This window comes from Eretmochelys imbricata, chromosome 6 (genome assembly GCF_965152235.1).
Source record: "Eretmochelys imbricata isolate rEreImb1 chromosome 6, rEreImb1.hap1, whole genome shotgun sequence".
Taxonomy (NCBI): Eukaryota; Metazoa; Chordata; order Testudines; family Cheloniidae; genus Eretmochelys; species Eretmochelys imbricata.
In genome coordinates, this window is record NC_135577.1 from 68,831,357 (window position 1) to 68,850,699 (window position 19,343).

The window sequence follows — 19,343 nt, forward strand, 5'->3', positions numbered from 1 at the left end:
TGCTGAACCTGGCCCACAGATGAAGTGTTGGTAGCAGAGGGGACCGTGTGAAAATATATCGTTTCACTTCCTGTGGAAAAACATGGAATCATGGATATAGTCCAGTGTGCTTTTTAATTCTTTCTACAGAGAATTTTGCTCTTGGAAGTTTGTTTTGAATTTTAACAGTAGTGAACTTAATGCTCATGAATGAACCACTTGTTTGATCTGTGAATAGTGAGGTGGCAGGCACCGAGCAAGTTATGCTATGTCGCCCTGCCAGTGCTGCTCCTGACCTACATCACCTTACCCACTTTGGCATTCTAGTACTGTGCCTGTATGTCAGTTTTGTTATTTGTATAAATGGGCTAGAATAACATCACCAAATTTACTTCCACTTTTGACTTGACTCAGTTCCTAATCCTGCATTTCCTCAGTTTAGTTTTAATAAGGCACATTTCTCAAATTGGGTATCTGCGTTCATGATTTACTGAAGAGAGGTACATTATTCATGGAGAGGAGGAGGTCTTCTCACTCCATTCGTGCTGGTTTAATATGCATTTTAGCAATCTTTGGGTCCTGTTGGAATCTATACACTGATACAGCTTTCTCCTTTTGTTTGTTTCCATTAAATATAGCAGGAGTTTCTCAACGTGTATAGTGTGATCCACATCTTAGCAGAAAGATGGTTGCCGACCATTCCCTTCCATTCACCATTGCGTGGGTCACCTTATCTGCCATTTGCAATTGAATAAGATTGCAATGGCAACTAGAGCCATTGATTACATGGAAAATTAATAGGAAAATATTAAATGTAGTTTTAGTTGTGTTAGCAGTTAGGAAATGAAAAGGAGAATTACTATCATGTGAGCAGGCCTGGACTTGGAGCAATGCTTTGCAAGACTGTAGCTTGAGAACCTCTGGAACATCACTTGGTAGATGTAATGTTGGGAAGAATAATGTCCCATGTGATCACAAAATTGACAGTTACTTTAGAAAAGCTTTCACTGAATTTATACCAAATTTCTCCCCTCCCCAGCTGATCTATACTAGAGGGAAGCACCTCTTCCTTATGGGAAAAACTAGAACGAATTTTACCAGATAGTTTCAGAGGAGGCGTTGTGATCGACGGTGCCTCTTTTCTGAAAAAGGCCTTTGCGTCAAACCAGCATGACTGACTGTATTTTTTAAAATCTTTTCAATGTATTTGGAATAAATATTTTGGTTCCATACTGCACTTAATAATTACCACCTTTCTCTTTACAGGTGCCCACGGTCTTTTGACGATGAACGAAAGCACCCAATGTTGTGTTTGTTCTGTGGAACCATGCTGTGCTCCCAGAATACCTGCTGCCAGGAGTTGGTGAATGGGGAGGAGCTGGGAGCCTGTACCTCTCATGCTCTCCATTGTGGAGCTGGAGTGTGTATGTTCCTCAAGTAGGTAACTGATCAGTATGTAATTTTTTGCAGAGGAGAATAATTTAAGAAGGCCAGATGACACAGAAGGGCAAAAAACCTCATACTCTTTGGGATTGGGGAGAAAGAGCCAGCATGTTGACATACACTGTAGGCCAGTAGTTCTCAACCAGACTGCTGTATCCCTTTCAGGAGTCCGATTTGTCTTGCGTACCCCCAAGTTTCACCTCACCTTACTTAAAAACTACTTGCTTACAAAATCAGACAAAAAATACAAGTGTCACAGTGCACTATTACTGAAAAATTACTTACTTCCTCCTTTTTACTATACAATTATAAATCAGTTGGAATAGAAATATAAACTAGTCATTGTCTGTATGAAACTTTAATTTGTACGGACTTCTCTAGTGCTTTTTATGTAGCCTGTTGTGAAATCAGGCAAATATCTAAATGAGCTGATGTGCCCCCTGGAAGACCTCTGCATACCACCAGGGGTATGTGTACCCCTGGATGAGAACCACTGCTCTAAGCCACCAAAAAGTTAAATCACCCTGCAGTAAAACTGCAGTGTCGATCAATGGGCAGTGCTATAGTCTGAAGGTGTCCAGTCAAACTGCACCCTTTGTCTTGTGTTTACAGAACACCACAAAGCCAATAAGTCTATATTAACAGTAACTACTTTTCAGGTAAAATATCAAGTCTATGCTGCAGGATCCTGTACTTGGCTTGCATTTTCAAAGTATCATAAGGGAGTTAGGCACCCTACTCCTTTAGGTTCCTTAGAAAATCCTAGCCTTTTATGCATGTTTATTGTCAAGTTGTTAATGTATGTGATGGACAAATTACTTACACCTTTAAAATTACTTACAGCTTTTTCTGCATTGTTGAGTACTGTAAAGGGGCAAAATCTGATATTTGTCTTAATTTTGTTCTCTGTGCCTTAAAAATGGCTGAATTGACATTGGGGTGGGACCAACTTGTTCCGAGGGCTTGAGGCATGGGATCGAGTGGTTTTGGAGGGAGCAACATGCATACCTCCTCTGTATCTGAGAGGTTTGCTGTAGTGTGGAGCTCTTAAGGGGGAGAAATAACAGAAGTACAAGAGCATCTGGAGGAGGAAGAAATTATTTCCTGGAGGTTTCAAAACAGATTTAACTGTCATCTGAGCTTTTACCTCCTTGCGCTGCCCATCAGGAGTGAGTTTGCTCACACGTAGACACAGAAAAGGAAGGAGAGCGGTATTTATTTTTTTTAAAACTCCAATAATTAACTAAAGTATCTCAGTTTTAATAAACATTGCTAGCACGTAGCACATTCTCTGTATATGTGGTATCTTCCCGGTTAGTGAAGATTAGCATGGGGTCACTATGAAATGTCAAGAATGGTCTAGCTCAGAGGTTCTCAAAATAGGGGTCGGGACCGCTCCAGGAGTTGCAAGGTTATTACATGGGGGGTCACGAGTTGTCAGCCTCCACCCTAAACCCCGCTTTGCATCCAGCATTTATAATGGTGTTAAATATATTTAAAAAGTGTTTTTAATGTATAAGGGGGGTCGCACTCAGATGTTTGCTACGTGAAAGTGTTATACCAATAAAATAAAAACCAGTAGGATCTTATTAAAGGGGAAAAGGCAAAATGACACATTTATTGTGAATACAGAAAGAATCATAGTAAACAGTTAGTTATAGCTATAACATTCCATTCCATTCAATTTCATATTTATTCACACATTCATTCATACACACACACACAAGTTCTGCAAGGTTGTTATCATAGTTACCAGCCTTAGAGTTGCTTATGCCAAGCCACTGGCTAGGTGGCTTGGACATGAGGAGGGAACAGGGCCTTTTCAGATGCTCATCTGACGCTCCTGGAAGTTGATTTGCAGAATCAGACCCCAAAGTTCTCAGTTTCTAGAGTCCATTTTTATAGGAATTTATTCCTATGCCAGTCTATGGGAATTGCTTCGTCATGCTGTTGCTGAATCAATCAGCAGATGGCACATTCCTGACGGCTCCATGTTGTTCTTCGGTTCTCCCACCATTGAGGCTGTTGGGTGGATTCCGGTCTGCGGGCCAGGGGTCCTCTGGTTGTTTCCACTTGACGCCTTTTTCGGCCGATGGACACTGGATTCTTAGGCTGGCACCTCCCTGATCATTCAGTTATTATCCACACCAAGCATCCATCCACGTACATCCTCTATCTCTATTTTAATCACAGTTGTTAACAAAGCGAGGTAAATACAACAAAAGGGCTGGGAGTCTCTGTGTGCTGTTTCTGTTGTTACAAAGTATTGCTTTGAGAACAGACTTTGTCTTAGGATGTACTAACACAATTAGCAGCTTGCAAGTTTCACACAGAGAGGGAGAGAAACAGTACCAAAAACCAAGAGACCTCTTAATTAGTAATACCCTGGAATTTAAACTATGAGGAATCAAACTCATTTGTGATTTTAATACAGAACTTCTTTAATATAATCCAACAAAAGGGGTCATCAGTACAAAACTTTGAGAACTACTGGTCTAGTAGCCAAGTGAAGAGGCAGTTGACTCTGACCATATCCAGATAACAGAATAGCGCAGTCCACAAAATAAAGAAATTTAATAGCTGATTTAATAGCTGATTATTCTTCAAGTAATTTCAATGTCGTTTCCACTCTTGGGTGTCCGTGTGCCCAGCATACAGCCGTCAGAAACTTATTCCATCAGTGGTACCCATCAGCTCAAGTTCAGCCTGCTGCTGCACACCATTGTGCAGAGGTGTAAAGGGCAGAGCTGCCCCAAGCCCCGCTCAGTTCCTTCTGACTGCCAGTCATTTGAACTCTACGCTACCAAAGCAGTTCTCTTTCTTGGCCTTTGTGAATATTTTGTGTGTGTATTGTTAGTCCAGTCTTCAGCATAGTTAGGATAGTTAGACTTCTTTTCAGACTTGTTTTCCTCATTTGTCCGGTTTTCTGTTCACAGTACCAGAGTATGTCCTGATTATTGGGCTTCAAGCTGTGCGCTTCTTGCTCAAGGCCTATGTCAGTGATCGATCTGCATAATAGTTGCATGAAGTGCTTGGGGAGGCATAAAGGACTTGCGAGGGGATTTCAAGCCTAGGACAAAGAAGGATAGGGAGGCTAGGCTGAAATTCTTGCTCATGGAGGCAGTGCTCAGGCCTCTTTCAGAGCCGTCCCAGTCTGCCTCAGTGCTGAGTGCTACAGCTTCATTGAGAAGAGCACCTCCAGCTTTAGAGGAATCCTAGCATCATTCTACCTTGTTCACACTGAGGAAGAAATGCAGACTTCAGGAAAGCCGCAACCAGGGGAAGGTCTCCACCTTCTAAGTCTGGTGAGAGGGGCGAGAAGGAGTTGAGTAGAGTACACCTGAAACCTAAACACTCCTCCAGATTGGTGCCTAACTTGACTGAGTTGACTCCAGCAACACAAGGAGCATTGTCAAGCCTGCCACAAGAAGCGGCACTGTCAACTTCTTGGGCACTGCAACAGGAGATCATTTCCATGCCAACTACCCCGGAAGCACTTGCAGCGGCAAGAAATCTGCTCTGCCTCTCGATGACTGTCTCCTTCCTTATAGGAGTCCAATTCCTCTGCATTGCTGCCCTGTCCACCAGTGATTTAACCTCCAGTACCCCAGTTGCTTGCTTTCTGGATAGGTGGGCCCTCGGTACCCTCCAAGGGGAAGCATGCAGTGATGGTGTCGCTTCACCCATCGCCAGATTCTTGGAACTGGTCAACAGCACTGACTGGATCAGCCCTGCCATTGTCAGAGGAAGGGGAATCGTTGTCGTTGGGTTTAGAGGTGGGATTTGATGTCTCACAACCCCAAAACAGGACCCTCTGGGCCCCTCAAAGATCCTCTCTTCTGACCTACCACCCTGATCCCTGAGTGGGACCTGCCATGAGAATGTGGCCAGGACAGTGGGGCCTTGTCCTGTACCAGTGCTTGTTTTGAAACACTTGGAGGTTTCTCCCAACTTTTAGATTTTACCCACACCGTGTGTACTTGAGATCCTCATCTAGAAGAGCAGAATCTGCACACAGAGAGGCTCCGTCCCCAGAGTCCAATACCAGGCATAGTACGAAGAAGAGGTTCCAGAACCAGAGCAACAGCCATTAAAAGAGATTCTACCCCATCTGGTCTTGGCTTCCTCTCCAGATGAGGCTGTTTCATCTGGGATAACTTCTCTTCCTCCCGAGGATTTTAAAGTTTATCAGAAGTTGTTAAAGAAAGTGGCTGCAGATTTAAGTGTACAGGTCAAGGGGTTAGGGAGTCCTCACATCACCTGGTGGCCAATCAATGAGGCTATACTAGAGCCTATAAAGGCTTTATGGTAGACTCCATCCTCTGTGGCTCCCACCTCTGAAAGGGGAGGGTACACAGTACTTTCTTTCTGCCAACATTTTGAGTACCTTTATACACCCCCCCCCCCCCGGCTCATCAGTCATCACAGTGACTAATGAGAGGGCATGACAGGGGCACCAGGCTGCCATGCACAACTCAGAAGATGCTAAGAGGCAAGACTTATTCAGCAATAAGTGGTGGACACATCACCTTCATATTGGTGCACATAACAAAAATCATGTGGTGGGGGTGGGGCCGAGGGGTTCTTGTGGGAGGGGGCTCAGGGCTGGGGCAAAGGGTTGGGGTGCAGGGGTCTGGGGTGCAGGAGGGTGCTCCGGGGCTACTGCAGGGAGAGAGGACTCCCCCCAGCACTTTCTCGCTGCAGCAGCACCTGGGCTTCGGGGGAGAAGTGCATGTCCCCGCTGCAGGAGTGCTGGGGCTGGGGCTGCAGGAGAGGTGCCCCTCCAGCAGGTCCAGGCCAGGGGAGGGCCATGCCTGGGGCTGGGCCGCTCTGGCTGCAGCAGGTCTGGGCTGTAGGGTGAGTTGGGGCCAGGGGAGGGACGCCCCTGCCCCGGCCGCAGCAGGTCCCCAAGCGGGTTCCCTAAGTGCCTGTGTGGTGCTAAATAGGCTGCTGTGCGGCTGTGCAGCTTACAGGGAATTTAGGTTTCCAGCTCCGGGCCCTTCAAGATAGCCTGGAAGTGCAGTCATTTTGATGGCCAGTTGAGACAGACATACCAGTCTCCATCTCTTCATACCCAAACTCCCTCACCTTTGCAAACTGTCTGTTCCACTTTCACTGTGCTTGGTCCTGAGTTACTTCAGACCATAGGGTCTTTAGCACTGTGGAAGTGGAATATACTCTCCAGTTTGTTTCTGCCCCTGCTCCCACCTTCTCTCCCCGTCCTTCAGGGACCACTCTCGCAAGAAACTTCTTAACGAGGAAGTACAATAGCTCCTTCGCTTTGGAGCCATAGAGGAGGTTCCATGTGGTCACAGAGGGAAGTGGGTTTATTCCAGATATTTCCTAACCCCAAAAGTGAAGGGGGATTTCAGATCAATCTTAAACCTGTGTCCACTCCACAAATTCTTAAAAAAGATAGTTTTGCACAGCCAATTCTCATGCTAACGACAGCTGCTTCTGCTCTGGGGTGGTGACCCCACCTGGATTCTCATTGGATAAGAGCTCACCTGGATAAACATTGCTAACACTTAGCACATTCTCTGTATATGTGGTGTCCTCCCAGTTAGTGAAGATTAGCATAGGGGTCACTATGAAATGTCAAGAATGGTCTAGTTCAGAGGTTCTCAAAATAGGGGTCGGGACCCCTCCGGGAGTTGCAAGGTTACTTAGACTTAGAGTCCGTGGTCCTCAGAAGACTCAGCTTTACACATCCGTGTCAGAGAACTGAAACCTGTCGGTCTGGCATGCCAGGTATTTCTGATGTAGATCAGCGGAAGCAGCTTGTTAGTCCTCACAGACAAACAATGGAAATGTTTTACCTGAACGAGCAATGGGGAGCCTGCTCTTCTCTGCTCTGTCCAGAAGCAACTTTACTTTGGGAGCTCTGCATTGCCAGCTTGATAGATCTAGAAGTATCTTACCTGCGAGGAATACAGAATGACCTAGCAGGCCACCTGAACAGATCATTTACAAGTCACCACAAGTGATGTCTTTGCCAGATGTGGCCAGATACATCTTCCAGCAGTGGGGGCTTCCCCAGATAGACCTATTTGCAACAAAGTCGAACAGAAGGTGTCCACTAATTCTGCTCCCTATGGAGTCACAGCCCAGCTTCCATAACAGGTGATAGGCTTTTCTGTGCTTCTCCACCAATTCCATTCGTTGACAAGGTGTTACTAAAGATAAGACAGGACCAGGCCAGAATCACAAGTAGAGTCCCAGCAAGGACCCATATCAGCACAGGTTCTCCACTCTTCTGGCACTATCCGTGAAACTTCTAATTTCACTTCCACTAGACTTGGACCTAATCTCCCAGGATCACAGTTGCCTACTCCATCTGAGCCTACAGTTCCTTCACTTAACTGCAGGGATGCTCCATCGCTAGGCACTAGAGAGCAGGCCTACTTGAAAGACATCAAGAGATCCTGCTGAATAGCTGAAAGCCTTCTACAAGAGTAACTTGCCTCTGTCAGTGGAATGGTTTTTCTATCTGTTCTTGCCAGTGTGGATTATTGCTGACAAGTTCTTCAGTTCACCAGATTCTAGACCTGAATTATTATACCTGAAACAGACAACCAGGGTTTGGGGGTCAGTTCCTTCAAGGTACATAAAACAACTATTTCAGTACTCCATCCTAAAGTGGACAGTCGCTCTATTTTCTCCAGTGATATGTCAATAAAGTTTTGAAAAGGCTTAGTCAAATTAAACCCTTAGGTGCAAGACCAAGTTGTCCTGTGGGATCTAAACTTAGTATTGTCAAGATATATGGGTTCCCCATTAAAGCCACTAGCTACTTGTTTTCTGCTGCATCTGTCAATTAAGGTGGCATTTTTGGTGGCCATTACCTCTGCTAGAATAATACGGGAGCTGTGGGCATTAATGCCTTCATATCTGATCTTTTTTAAGGACCTGCATTCTCTCTCAAAGGTGGTTTCTTCTTTCCACATAAACCAGCCAATTTATTTGCCTGTAGTTTACCCAAAGCCACACATGAGCAAGGAAGAGGAGCATCTGCATACCTTGGACATCGGGAAAGCCTTAGCGTTTTACCTGGACAGAACCAGACACTTTCTTAAATCATCCCAACTGTTCATAGCAGCGGCAGACAGAAAAGGAGGTCAGTCTCCATCCAGAGAATTTCTTCCTGGATTGCATCCTGTGTACATATGTGCTAGGCCTTGGCTAATGTCGCTCTGCTGACAGTGTCTCAGCTCATTCGGTGAGGTTGCAGTTGACCTCAGTGGCCTTTCCAGCACAAGTTCCATTTGTTGACATTTGTACAGCAGCAACCACCTCAGTCCACACATTTGCCTCCCACCGTGCTGTGGATCAAGACTCCAGAAGGATGCTAGAGTTGGACAAGTTGTTCTCCAATCTTTATTGAAATAGACTCTGATCCCATCTCCTGTTCTTATGGCTTGTGAGTCACCAAGATTGGAGTGCACGTGTACAATCACTCAAAGAAAAACCGGTTATTAACCCGTTTTGTAACGGTTGTTGCACATGTCTGTTCCATGACCCACCCTTTTGTCCCTCTACATTGAAGTTCCAGCAAGAAGGATCTGAGGGGGGGAGCTAGGGGCAGCTCTGCTCTTTATACCTGCATGCAGTGGTGCACTACAGCAGGGGGAACTCGAGCTGCCCAACAGGTACCACTGAGGAATATGCGTGAGGTGGCTGTGCAATGGGCACGCCAAATCTCAAAAGTGGAATTGACGTGTGCAGCGCATCTTGAAGAACAGCTACAGAACAGGTTAGTAACCATTTTATTCTTATTGATGATAAGGCCCCTTGTGTCACGGGTATCTAATACTATACAATCACTTACATATTTATTGCTTTTGTGAAAGTCTGTAGGGGCTTGTCTGAACACAGAAATTTAACCAGTTTAGCTCAAATAGATTTTTAAAAGTTATTTAGTTAAACTCTTGCAACCCCCTGAGTGGATGCTCCTTTATGTTGGTTTAGATCTGGATTATATCAGTTTAACTTTCAGATGATTTACAGATGTATGTGATATACTAAACCAATATAAGACAGGTTTAAATCAATATAGGAGTGTCCACACAGGGGGTTACACTAGTTTAGCTAAATCTGTTTAAAAGAACACTTCTAGTTAAGCCAGTGCAACTTTGTGTGTAGACCTGTCAAAGTTTAAGCTTTTTTTTAAGGTTGCTTATAAATAGTACCTGCAAAATTATATGGTTAATAATATTTTAAACGTGACTATTTTTGCCTTAAGAATCAGGGAGTGCAAAGTAGTCCTGATAGAAGGTAAAACCAGAGGCTGCTTATATCCTGCTCCCTATCTTGATGAATATGGAGAAACAGACCCAGGCTTGAAGTAAGTGCATGTTTAACTTTTTATTTGCTAGGAGTCTTAATTTTGTTCCCTTTCTTTGTTGTTCCCCTTATACTGCGCGCAGTTCCTGCATAGTTCTGAGCAGCCCCATTTTTGATAGACTGGAAGTGTGATTGGTAACCATTTTTCACCATAATTCAGTATTTTCCATGGTTATACCATGGGTTGTTAATGTGGGACTGTTAATAGACACTTTGTCAAGTGCAAATAAGTCTAGGCATAGCCATAGACTCAATCAAGAAAGAGAGAAGAAAAGAAAACAAAAGGCCCAAAAATGGGGATATATAATGTTGTAACATGCCTAATGAATGTTCTCATTATTTCTTCCATGAAGAAGAGGGAACCCTCTGCATTTATGTCATGAACGTTACCGGAAACTCCATCTTCTATGGCAGCAACACTGCATCATAGAAGAGATTGCCAGGAGCCAGGAAACCAATCAAATCTTCTTTGGATTCAACTGGCAGCTGCTCTGAGTCCTAGCTTTTAATTAAATCCAGATGACTACAGATGATGTTTTGACAAAGGAAAAGGGGGTGGGGGGTATTACAGAGCCTTATCTAAGGGCTCAGACGTATGACTGATGCATTGAAACAAAAATAATTCTCATTTCATAGGATGTTTTTTTTGTTTTGTTTTTGTTTTTTAAAGATAAACCCTATGTGGTGACTGTTGTAGAATATTCAGGGACAGAAATATCTTTTTCCAAAGGTTGTAGGCTCTACTAATTAGATGAGGGTAGCTTCCCACATTCACCTGCCTTCCATATGCACACACCAAAAATCCCAAACTGTCATTTATTGGCACTGGGAATACACCTGGAGGTGTGTTGCTAGGAAAGAACCAAGTAAGAGAAGCTGTTAATATTTCCAGTCATATGGTACAATAGGCATATCAGGGTTGATGTGATGTCTGAAATTGTTTGTCTTGAAATCTAGCTGGAATTTTCTACAACCCGTCCTCGTCCTTACTGTGTGTCTGGGTTCCTAGCCCTGGCTTAGAACTTAAAATGGCCAAGATCTGTGGCATATTTTCAGAGGGAGAAGTGATGCCAGGCCTCTACTAATCCATAGCAACAGGCTCAGCAAGCATTAAGTGTTGCAGCAGAAACTTGCACTGTGCCAGACCCTGGGATTTATTGGAGAGTGCTTTCAGAGGAATAATGTTTCCACTAATCCAGTCTTTAAAAGAGGGGCAGAAGGAGTGAATTGTGTGGGGGCGTTTCCATCTTGCTTGGTACATGTAAAATTAAACAGTGTGTGCTTATTGCATTGCCAGTACTGCACCTTATATAATGTAGCTTTAGGCTACTAATTCTGGAGACTACCCCAAGGAGTCCAGCACCACACTACTGTGGTAAGGCTGTGATCAGATTTACTATGTTTGTAATAGTACCCAGAAGTCTGTGCAGAGACAAACTCTAGACTGCTGATCCAGTGGTTCTGCACTCTATTTAGCCATCTGTCAGCTACAAAAAACATAAACTGCAGTAAAATGCATTAAAGTTGAATTAAAAAGCAAGACCCTCTAGAAAATAGCATGGCAAGATTATCTATTTAGAATCACTAAACACAGGCATAAATCAATACTTTGTATCTCCATGTTGGAGGGGCTTCCCACTCTTCATTCTTGTGTTATCTGTTTGGCGCCGTCCATAAACTATCTGTTTCTGGAGTCAAGCCAACCAGATGCTCATTGTAACTTAAAGGAAAAAAATAGTTGTCTGTCTCTTTTTCAGAAACTAATGGCATTCTGTGACTGAACCATTTCTCATTAACTCATTGTTCTGTTTCCCAGATTTTAGCCATAATAATATACATGAAGGGATCTTGTGATGTGACAGGTAAAAGTTCTAAATATACAAAGTCCCTATAACTATTACTTTTCCAGGCAGTGGCATTTCTGTCTGAAAGCCTGAACTATCCTGAGAATGCATTTTAGATCTGTGTGTTCTGCTTTCCCCTCTTGCTGTTTGTGTGTGTGTATTGTGTGTGGGGGGGGTGTTTTGTTTTTTAATGCTTTCTTAAGGCTTAGAAAGGGAGGGCTATAAAGAATTTTGTGACCTGCTGTTTGAGAGAGTGTGTGTGTGTGTGTGTATATGCGTGCATATATATAAAATACACACACACACACAAAATGTTTGCATTCTTTTCTTAATGGTGCAGTGAGGGGACATGCCATGTGGGAGGCAGAATCACAAATCATGATTTCATGCTTAAGTATAATTTCCTCCTAGTTTCTTGAAGTTCTTAATGAACAGCAGTCGCTACTCCATTTAAAAGTGAAATTCAAATAGGTTGGAATATCAAATCATTATTTTCTAGCATTCAGATAGTCCTTAAAATTTTTGCTCATTTTTCATCTTATTTTCCTCAGACAGTGTAAATAGTTGTCTTCAGTATCTTTTCCTATCTTCCTCTCATTGCAATGAAGAATTCTCTCTTCATTTTGATATTTTCAGGTTTTTAAACTGAAGGTAAATCCCTCTGCAAAGAAACAATGGTTTTGTTCGTCTTGTTTAACCAGCTCCATGGAGATTTGCGTGCAGTGGCCAGTTCAAAGGTTACCAATAATACTGCTTACCAGCCAAAGCACTGTATTGAAATTAGCAAACATGCTTCACGGAGTTTAGCACTGACTTTATAGCTGTGTTCACTTACTGTTTCCCTGTAATTTATCTAGTCATGTATCGGATATTTTCAGTACTCCTGCGCTTTCAATGATGCAAGAAATTTGTACTCATGAAATTCAGCTAACTGACATGAAGCAAGATCACTTTATTTTGTGATGTTGGTAATGAGCAGTTCAAACTGTGCTATACAGAGACAGGAGCTGGTTTGAGCAGGCAAACTCTCTTGCTTAACATTCCCAAATGTCTTTCTGTAGTTGGGAGAGGTAGGAAAATGAGGGCAAAGGAAAAAATGTTGCATCATTTTCAGTTTGTTTTCACTTTCTATTCTAGCAAATGGGCTCCCAGATCATCACTAATGAGTGTGGTCATTTCTCATTTCATAAATTACTATGCAGTTTGGTTCACTGTGAGTATTATCTGTATTTAGTGATTGCAAGATACCACTGATTTGAATTCCATCCAAGATAAACTGAAGAAGTTATTTGAATAATGCGTATATTGGTATCTTTAATTGCAAAAATGTAAATTTGAAACTTGTATAATGTTCTTGTGCTTTTGAAATAAAATATCTTGTATATGTATATTTAAAAGAGGAAATAAAGTAACTTCTCATACATTGTTGGGCTTTTATGGGGAGGCAATTTAGTATTTTACATTTCTCTTGCAGTGATGCCACCAGTATGGAAGGGGAAGAGGTGGCTAGTAAATAATTGGCAAACAGTACCAGTTACCACTATGGCTGATTAGTACTAGTTAACAGCTAGTTGTACTAACATCATAATTTTTGCTTCATGTTTAGAGAAATGCTTCATTCTGAAACTCTTCCTGTTTTTTAGCATCTAAGCTGCTAAGTCCTTTAGTACTTCTCTCAGTGCAGAGAAAAGGTCTTAATTATACAACTTAATTTTAAACCAGCTATTCATCTTAATGATACTGAGAAACTTGACAATCTAAATCAAAGAAAACCTACTATACTGTCTGCTGTGTATATATAGTAGCTGAATATCCTTAAAGTCATTGTCTTTTGTTTGGTTGGGTAATATTCAGGTTCACATGAAAAGTGGAAATATTTAAAAAAAGAAAAAAAAACCACCAGACACAAACATAGCCAGAGAAATGGGAGAACTGGCATTCTGTTTCTTCCGGACTTGAATAGATGCAGCCTTCTGTAGCAATTTTCAGATTAAAGTAAAGCTCTCAAATTGTCTTTTTAACAATATGTGCTACCAGCAGCTAAGCATCACCCCACTCTCACTGCTTTTAATGTTTGCATCAGTCACCATTAAGAAGCATAAGAAGATAATTTTGAATTTAACAGTGGCCTATGTGACCTTTCGTGATTGGTCGAAAAATTACAAATTTTTTTAGATTCAAGCTGGGAGGTTGGAAGGGAGATGGGTCTGTAAGAATCTTCTGCAAAAATGGTCTGAAGTATATTAAAGGTAGAGAGCTGCTGGTTTAGAAAAAGCATGGCTGCATTTCTTACGGAATAAAAAATTCTTACATATTTCACGTATCTTGGGATACAGCTTGTAAAATTCCAGCTACAAGGGCTTAGCCAGCACACACTTTGATTTAGTGGTTGAAGTCTCTACTTTATACTCTGGACTTTAAGATTTCTGGACTTTATGGAGTATAATTATAACAGTCTCTTCTTTGAGGTATAGGATGAAAACCTAAATGAGTCATCCAACTCTCCTAACTGATTATTTGCCTAGTTCATATTTATAGTCTTCTTCAGAGAAAGTATTGGTCTTATTCTTCCATTCAGTCTCCTAATTGTGTTGCATGGTCGGTTTGATCTATTTTAACTGTATTTTGCTGTTATACAAAATGTAATTTTTGAATACAGAAAATATAAATTACCCTCCAGGGCAGGCTGCTACACTCCTTTTCTGTGGTTAGCTATATCCCTTCGAAAGTCATGTTTTAGGGTGCCTGGGCTGGTAGAACAGTGAAGAAATACAACCCTGAGGAAGGGGGGTTAAGTTGGGAGTGCCTTGGTACATGTAGTGATGAGGCAAGATGGAAAAGTGTTAAAAGAGGTGTGAATTAGGGCTGAGATTGGTATGTAGTTTCATTGATTTTGCATCTCTCAAGAGATTGCGGTGTCAAGGATTCAGAATTCAAGGTTTCAGTATGTGTTGTTTTATACCAGGTTGGTGATCAATATGGCTTCTACCAAGTTTAATTTGAGGAGGAGGCTTCAGACTTTGCACTTGGTTGGATGATACTGCATGGCATGCTGTGATTTAGCTGGTGCTGACTGGGCATTTGATGCAATATGAGCCATAATGGGATCAGCATTGAGGGGCTGTGTCAATGGTACAGAACAGGATGTCTCTGTCCTCTAAAATGCATAAAATATACTGTATTGATATTGTGTGAGTCCTGGGATAAGGTGAGAATGGGTCTAGTTTTCGTGCACAGTTCACCCCAATGCATTGTAGAATTGCTGCTTGAACTAATGTCTGAAGTAGGAGTCTTTCGAGTTCTTATCCCAGAGTTCTTTCTGCAAGTCATGTTTCTCATTGGTGGTGACAATGAAATTAAAATGTCTTAATCAGCTATCAAAATGACCTAGGCATATGTATTTCCCTAATTCAGTGCCATGTAGAAGCCATGGTTCTGCACTGATGGGTGTGTCTGCACAGGAATAAGAGTCCACCTGTGTGGATTGGAATAAAGGATCATCCATCTAAGTGATCCAGGGCCACCTTACAGCTGAAGACTCCACCTGTACTCAAGTACCCTTTACCTTTTATCTTCCATCACTGGATGAAAAATACCTTCATATGTGAAACTTAAAACATTGCCCTGGATGTATTTTTATATAAAGCAAATGTGTATTAGTAACAAGTTGCTGCAAGCTTTTGAACTTTGAATGTTTCATTTGTCTTGAGGCAATGTATTATAGTAAACAAAATTTTAAAATTTTAAAAAATTAAGAGATGTTGCTAGATCCTAAAGAACAAATTGGTTAAAAACTTTGTTCCTCATACCCTCTAATAAAGAACTACAACAAAAATGTCCTTTCCAACTAAATATATTGTATTTTATATCCAGGAGGTATATTCACATTTTAAAAAAAAATTATTAATCATGTAAGTATTTTTCTTCCATTTCGTTATGAACCCAGAGCAAGTTTGAAGATGGATTTTTATTACAGCATCCTCAGTGATGACCAGAAACATTTAAATGGCTAAAGATCATCATCTTGCAGCTTATTAGGGAACTGCTGTAATTCTTTCATCAGAAGTTGAATATTAAATCACTGCTTTTGTTTTTAACTATATTAAGAACGGCACAGATTGGGGTCTTTTTGAGGCAGAATTGAGTTCCTAACCCAAGAAGTTTCAAGTATTTAATGCAGAAATATATTGTCCTTGTTAATTCTGATTGGATTAAGCATTGATGACAAATAGGATAAGTCCCCTGCAAATCGTATTTATTTTTGTACCTGAGCAGATGCCATGGTTTACAGGCTTGGCTTGCTAATGCTTTGTGTCTTTGTAAATTAATGAGAATTAGGGAGAGGGTCTGTGCTGCTAATTTAGTTTGTTTTCCTTGGTACAGTAGTTATGATATTAAAAACTCTGGGAGAGCCAAAACTACTTTGCCAGCAGGTTGCAACACAGTAGGTTAGATCTGTGGGATATGACAGGTTCACTGTCTAGCAAATCTAATAAAGAGAAAACAAATAATACATCGTGAGGTTCATGAAATTAATCTTCAAAGTAATGAAAATGTTCATTAAAAAGGTATATCTTTGTCAATATGTGGTTGAGGTTTTCAAATTAGTGCTGGAGATTCATCCTAAAGTCTTCAGGGCAGGGTCCATCTTTTCATAATACATACGTACAGTGCCTAGCTATACATGTATCTTAATCCCTGACTGGGGGCTGTCAGTGTCACCGCTGTACAATAATGAATAATTTCTGCAGCCCAGCATCTCCCAAAGTTCTGGACTCATGGAGTGCTCTTCTCTTTCTAGCTTCATGGAGGTGAATCAGTGTTTTGGCACTCCACGCTCTGGCCACACATCCTCTGTTCCTGCTTGCCACCAGATACTCTGCCTTTGCAGCAGCAGACAGTGCCAGTTTCTGTTGCTCCCACTCTGACTCTTCTACTTTTAGGGGGGGTTTTCTGCTCAGTTTTTGGGCAGTGGGGAGCAGCATTCTCTTTCTTCAACATTATTCCTCCTCCCTGGGTCAGTTAACTCCTCCAGAGAGATTAAGACACTGCTTTCATCTAGGATAGTATCAACATTAAAAGCATACTTTTTATCTAGTCCAGATTCTGGACGACCCCAATGCAAAACCTGGAATTCTGACCATTCTGGACATCCTCCACGAAGGCACAGACAGAGATTTTCAGCACAGTACAGTTGCATGTCAGCTATCTGCTCTTAGTAGTGTGCTATTTGCAGGATCCTGAGGCTCCTTGGAAGACAATCCACAGATAGCCAGATTCTGTCGAGCAGTTTGATTAGCGAGACCAGTGGTCAGACCACTGTTTCTGCTGATTTTGAGAACCTGACAGGCCATCCCTTTGAACCTTTGACTTCAGTGTCAGCCTTTTATTTATCCATTAAGACTTGTTTCTTAGTAGCTGTCATGTCTATTATGTGAGTGTTGGAGCTGGCAGCCTTCTCTATGTAGGATCCTTACTTTGTGTTTCATGAAGACAAGGTGGTGCTAAGGACACCAGAATTCTTAGATTTTCAAGGCTCTTCTGTTATTTATCTCGAGTACAGAAACCATTAGAAAATCAGCCTCTCTATTCGTGTCCTTCCACTCAAAATGGCAGGGACTTAGCGTTTCCAAGTCCCCCATATTTAGGTGGATTAGACTATGTATTGTGGAAGCCTACAAACCATCTGACGTTCCTGTCTCAGAAGGGATCAAGGTGAACTCCACAAGATCCTTAACCTCATGGGCGGAGCATGCAAGTGCATCCACTTTGGAAGTCTGCAAAGTGGCCACTTGGCCTACAGCTAAGCAGTTCAATGTGGACTTTCTATCTTCTGCAGAATACTTCTTTGGCAGGAAGATGCTGCAGTCAGTGGCCCAGAAATAATATGGACTTTTTAAACAAATACATAAAAAAGCGGTGGTACTTTTGTACCAAACTCGTGTTTCATAATCCTCCCTACATATGATCATTGCTTGCTACTTTCCAGACATCCAGAACTGTTGGAGACACTGGGCTGTAGAACAGAAAACTTCTTACCGAAAATTTCATTTTTGCAAGCAGCGTCTCCCACAATTCTACCCACCCTACATGGCGGCTGAGCTACAGGTCAGATACAGTAGAACCTCGGAGTTATGAACATCAGAGTTAAACTGACCAGTCCACCACACACCTCATTTGGAATCAGAAGTACATAGTCACGCAGCAGCAGAGACACCCCCTCCCCCCCCCAAGTCAAATACAACACAGTACTGTTTCTTTATTTTTAAGTAGTTTACATTTAAAGGAAAGTTTGTTGTTTTTTTAAAAATTGACAAAGTAACAAAACTGTTTCTGTGTTTGTTTCATTTACATTAAGATGGTTAAAAGCAACGTTTTATTCTGCATAGTAAAATTTCAAAGCAGTATTAAGTCAATGTTCAGTTGTAAACTTTTGAAACAACAACCAAAACGTTTTGTTCAGTTAGAAACATTTCAGAGTTACAAACAAACTCCATTCCCAAGGTGTTCGTAACTCTGAGGTTCTACTGTATTCTTGGTCTAGTGTAGTTATTTCATTGTCTCTGGAATATTTGTTAATGATATGCATGTTTTACATCTTGGGAATAACTTGGATGATGGCAAGGAGAAGCAGAGGGGATGTGGCCAGAGAGTACAGTGCCAAAATGTGATCCACGTTGGGAGAGCAGCCCAGATGCCCAGAATTGTGGGGTTAGACTGCTTGCATAAAATAAATGACCAGTAAGAAGTTTTCCAATCTTTACCAGTAGTGATCAAACGTATTGGCATGTGGCTGTTCATGAACGGATCTCTGTGAAATGTGTACTGATCCTCAGTTCCATACCCAGGTGTTCACATCACAAAACCATTCTCACACCTGGTGCCATTGTTGGCATCATAATCAAAGAGATGAAGGATTAAACCATGAAGTATTAACTAGACTTTCCTCCCAGAGCAGGTTCTGCTAGTGTAAGGCTAAACCACAGTGTCCTCACTGGAGGATGTTTGCACTACTGCTCACACTATGCCTCTGTAGATAGAGGACAGAATAAAGTAAAAGTGTGGTGTGACTATGTAAAATGGTACCTTTATGCTAAACAATCTTCTCCTTACATGTAATGAGTCATATTTGCTGGCTTTAGTAACCAAAATTTGATGATTCTTTACTCCTGCTAGCCTTGTAGAGCCAAAAACAGAGAGAGATGTGGATGCAATTCCTTCTCCTGAATCAATAAAATTCTTTACTTTATTCCAATCTTTTGTGTAAACACACTGAAGGCAGTGGAACTATACAGGTGTTACTGAAGACATAATTTGAAAACAATGGGGCTGAGCAAGTGATAGCATCCAAAGGTCTAGGTCCCCATTGTGCTCAGTGCTGTATAAAAACAGAAAAGAGACCATCCCTGCCTTGTGTTTTAGATTATTTCCCCCAGATTTAATATATTTTTTTAATATTTATATTTTCCCAAACTGAATCTTACTTTATTTCTTTATCCTCAAGGGTATGCACTCTTTGTCCTAAGTTAGTAACAGTTAAGTAAGCCATTGCCCAGAAAGGCTAGACTAATATCTCTATTGTTAAAGCTGTTTTAATGAGGAAAAACTACAATTTTTTCACTGAACCAAATGGCAAATTTCACAGGGATCCATTTAAATTTCACAACACATTTTAATGGTCAGTGTACAATGATGCCTTTTATAAAGTGATAAATTGTTTCAGTACGCACCTAA

The 19,343-nt window shown here is 41.6% G+C and overlaps 1 protein-coding gene across 2 annotated transcripts in view; it reads left to right on the forward strand.

Annotated features, from left to right (window-relative positions):
* UBR1 (ubiquitin protein ligase E3 component n-recognin 1) overlaps nucleotides 1–13,030 on the forward strand; it is a 145,754-nt gene extending 132,724 nt beyond the window's left edge. For both annotated transcript variants that reach the window (XM_077818803.1, XM_077818804.1), the window contains exons 45-47: nucleotides 1,246–1,416; nucleotides 9,665–9,766; nucleotides 10,119–13,030. In XM_077818803.1, the coding sequence (XP_077674929.1) occupies nucleotides 1,246–1,416; nucleotides 9,665–9,766; nucleotides 10,119–10,260 (415 nt within the window). In that variant the 3' untranslated portion in view covers nucleotides 10,261–13,030. The remainder of the gene's footprint in view (nucleotides 1–1,245; nucleotides 1,417–9,664; nucleotides 9,767–10,118) is intronic.
* The last annotated feature ends 6,313 nt before the right edge of the window (nucleotides 13,031–19,343 follow it).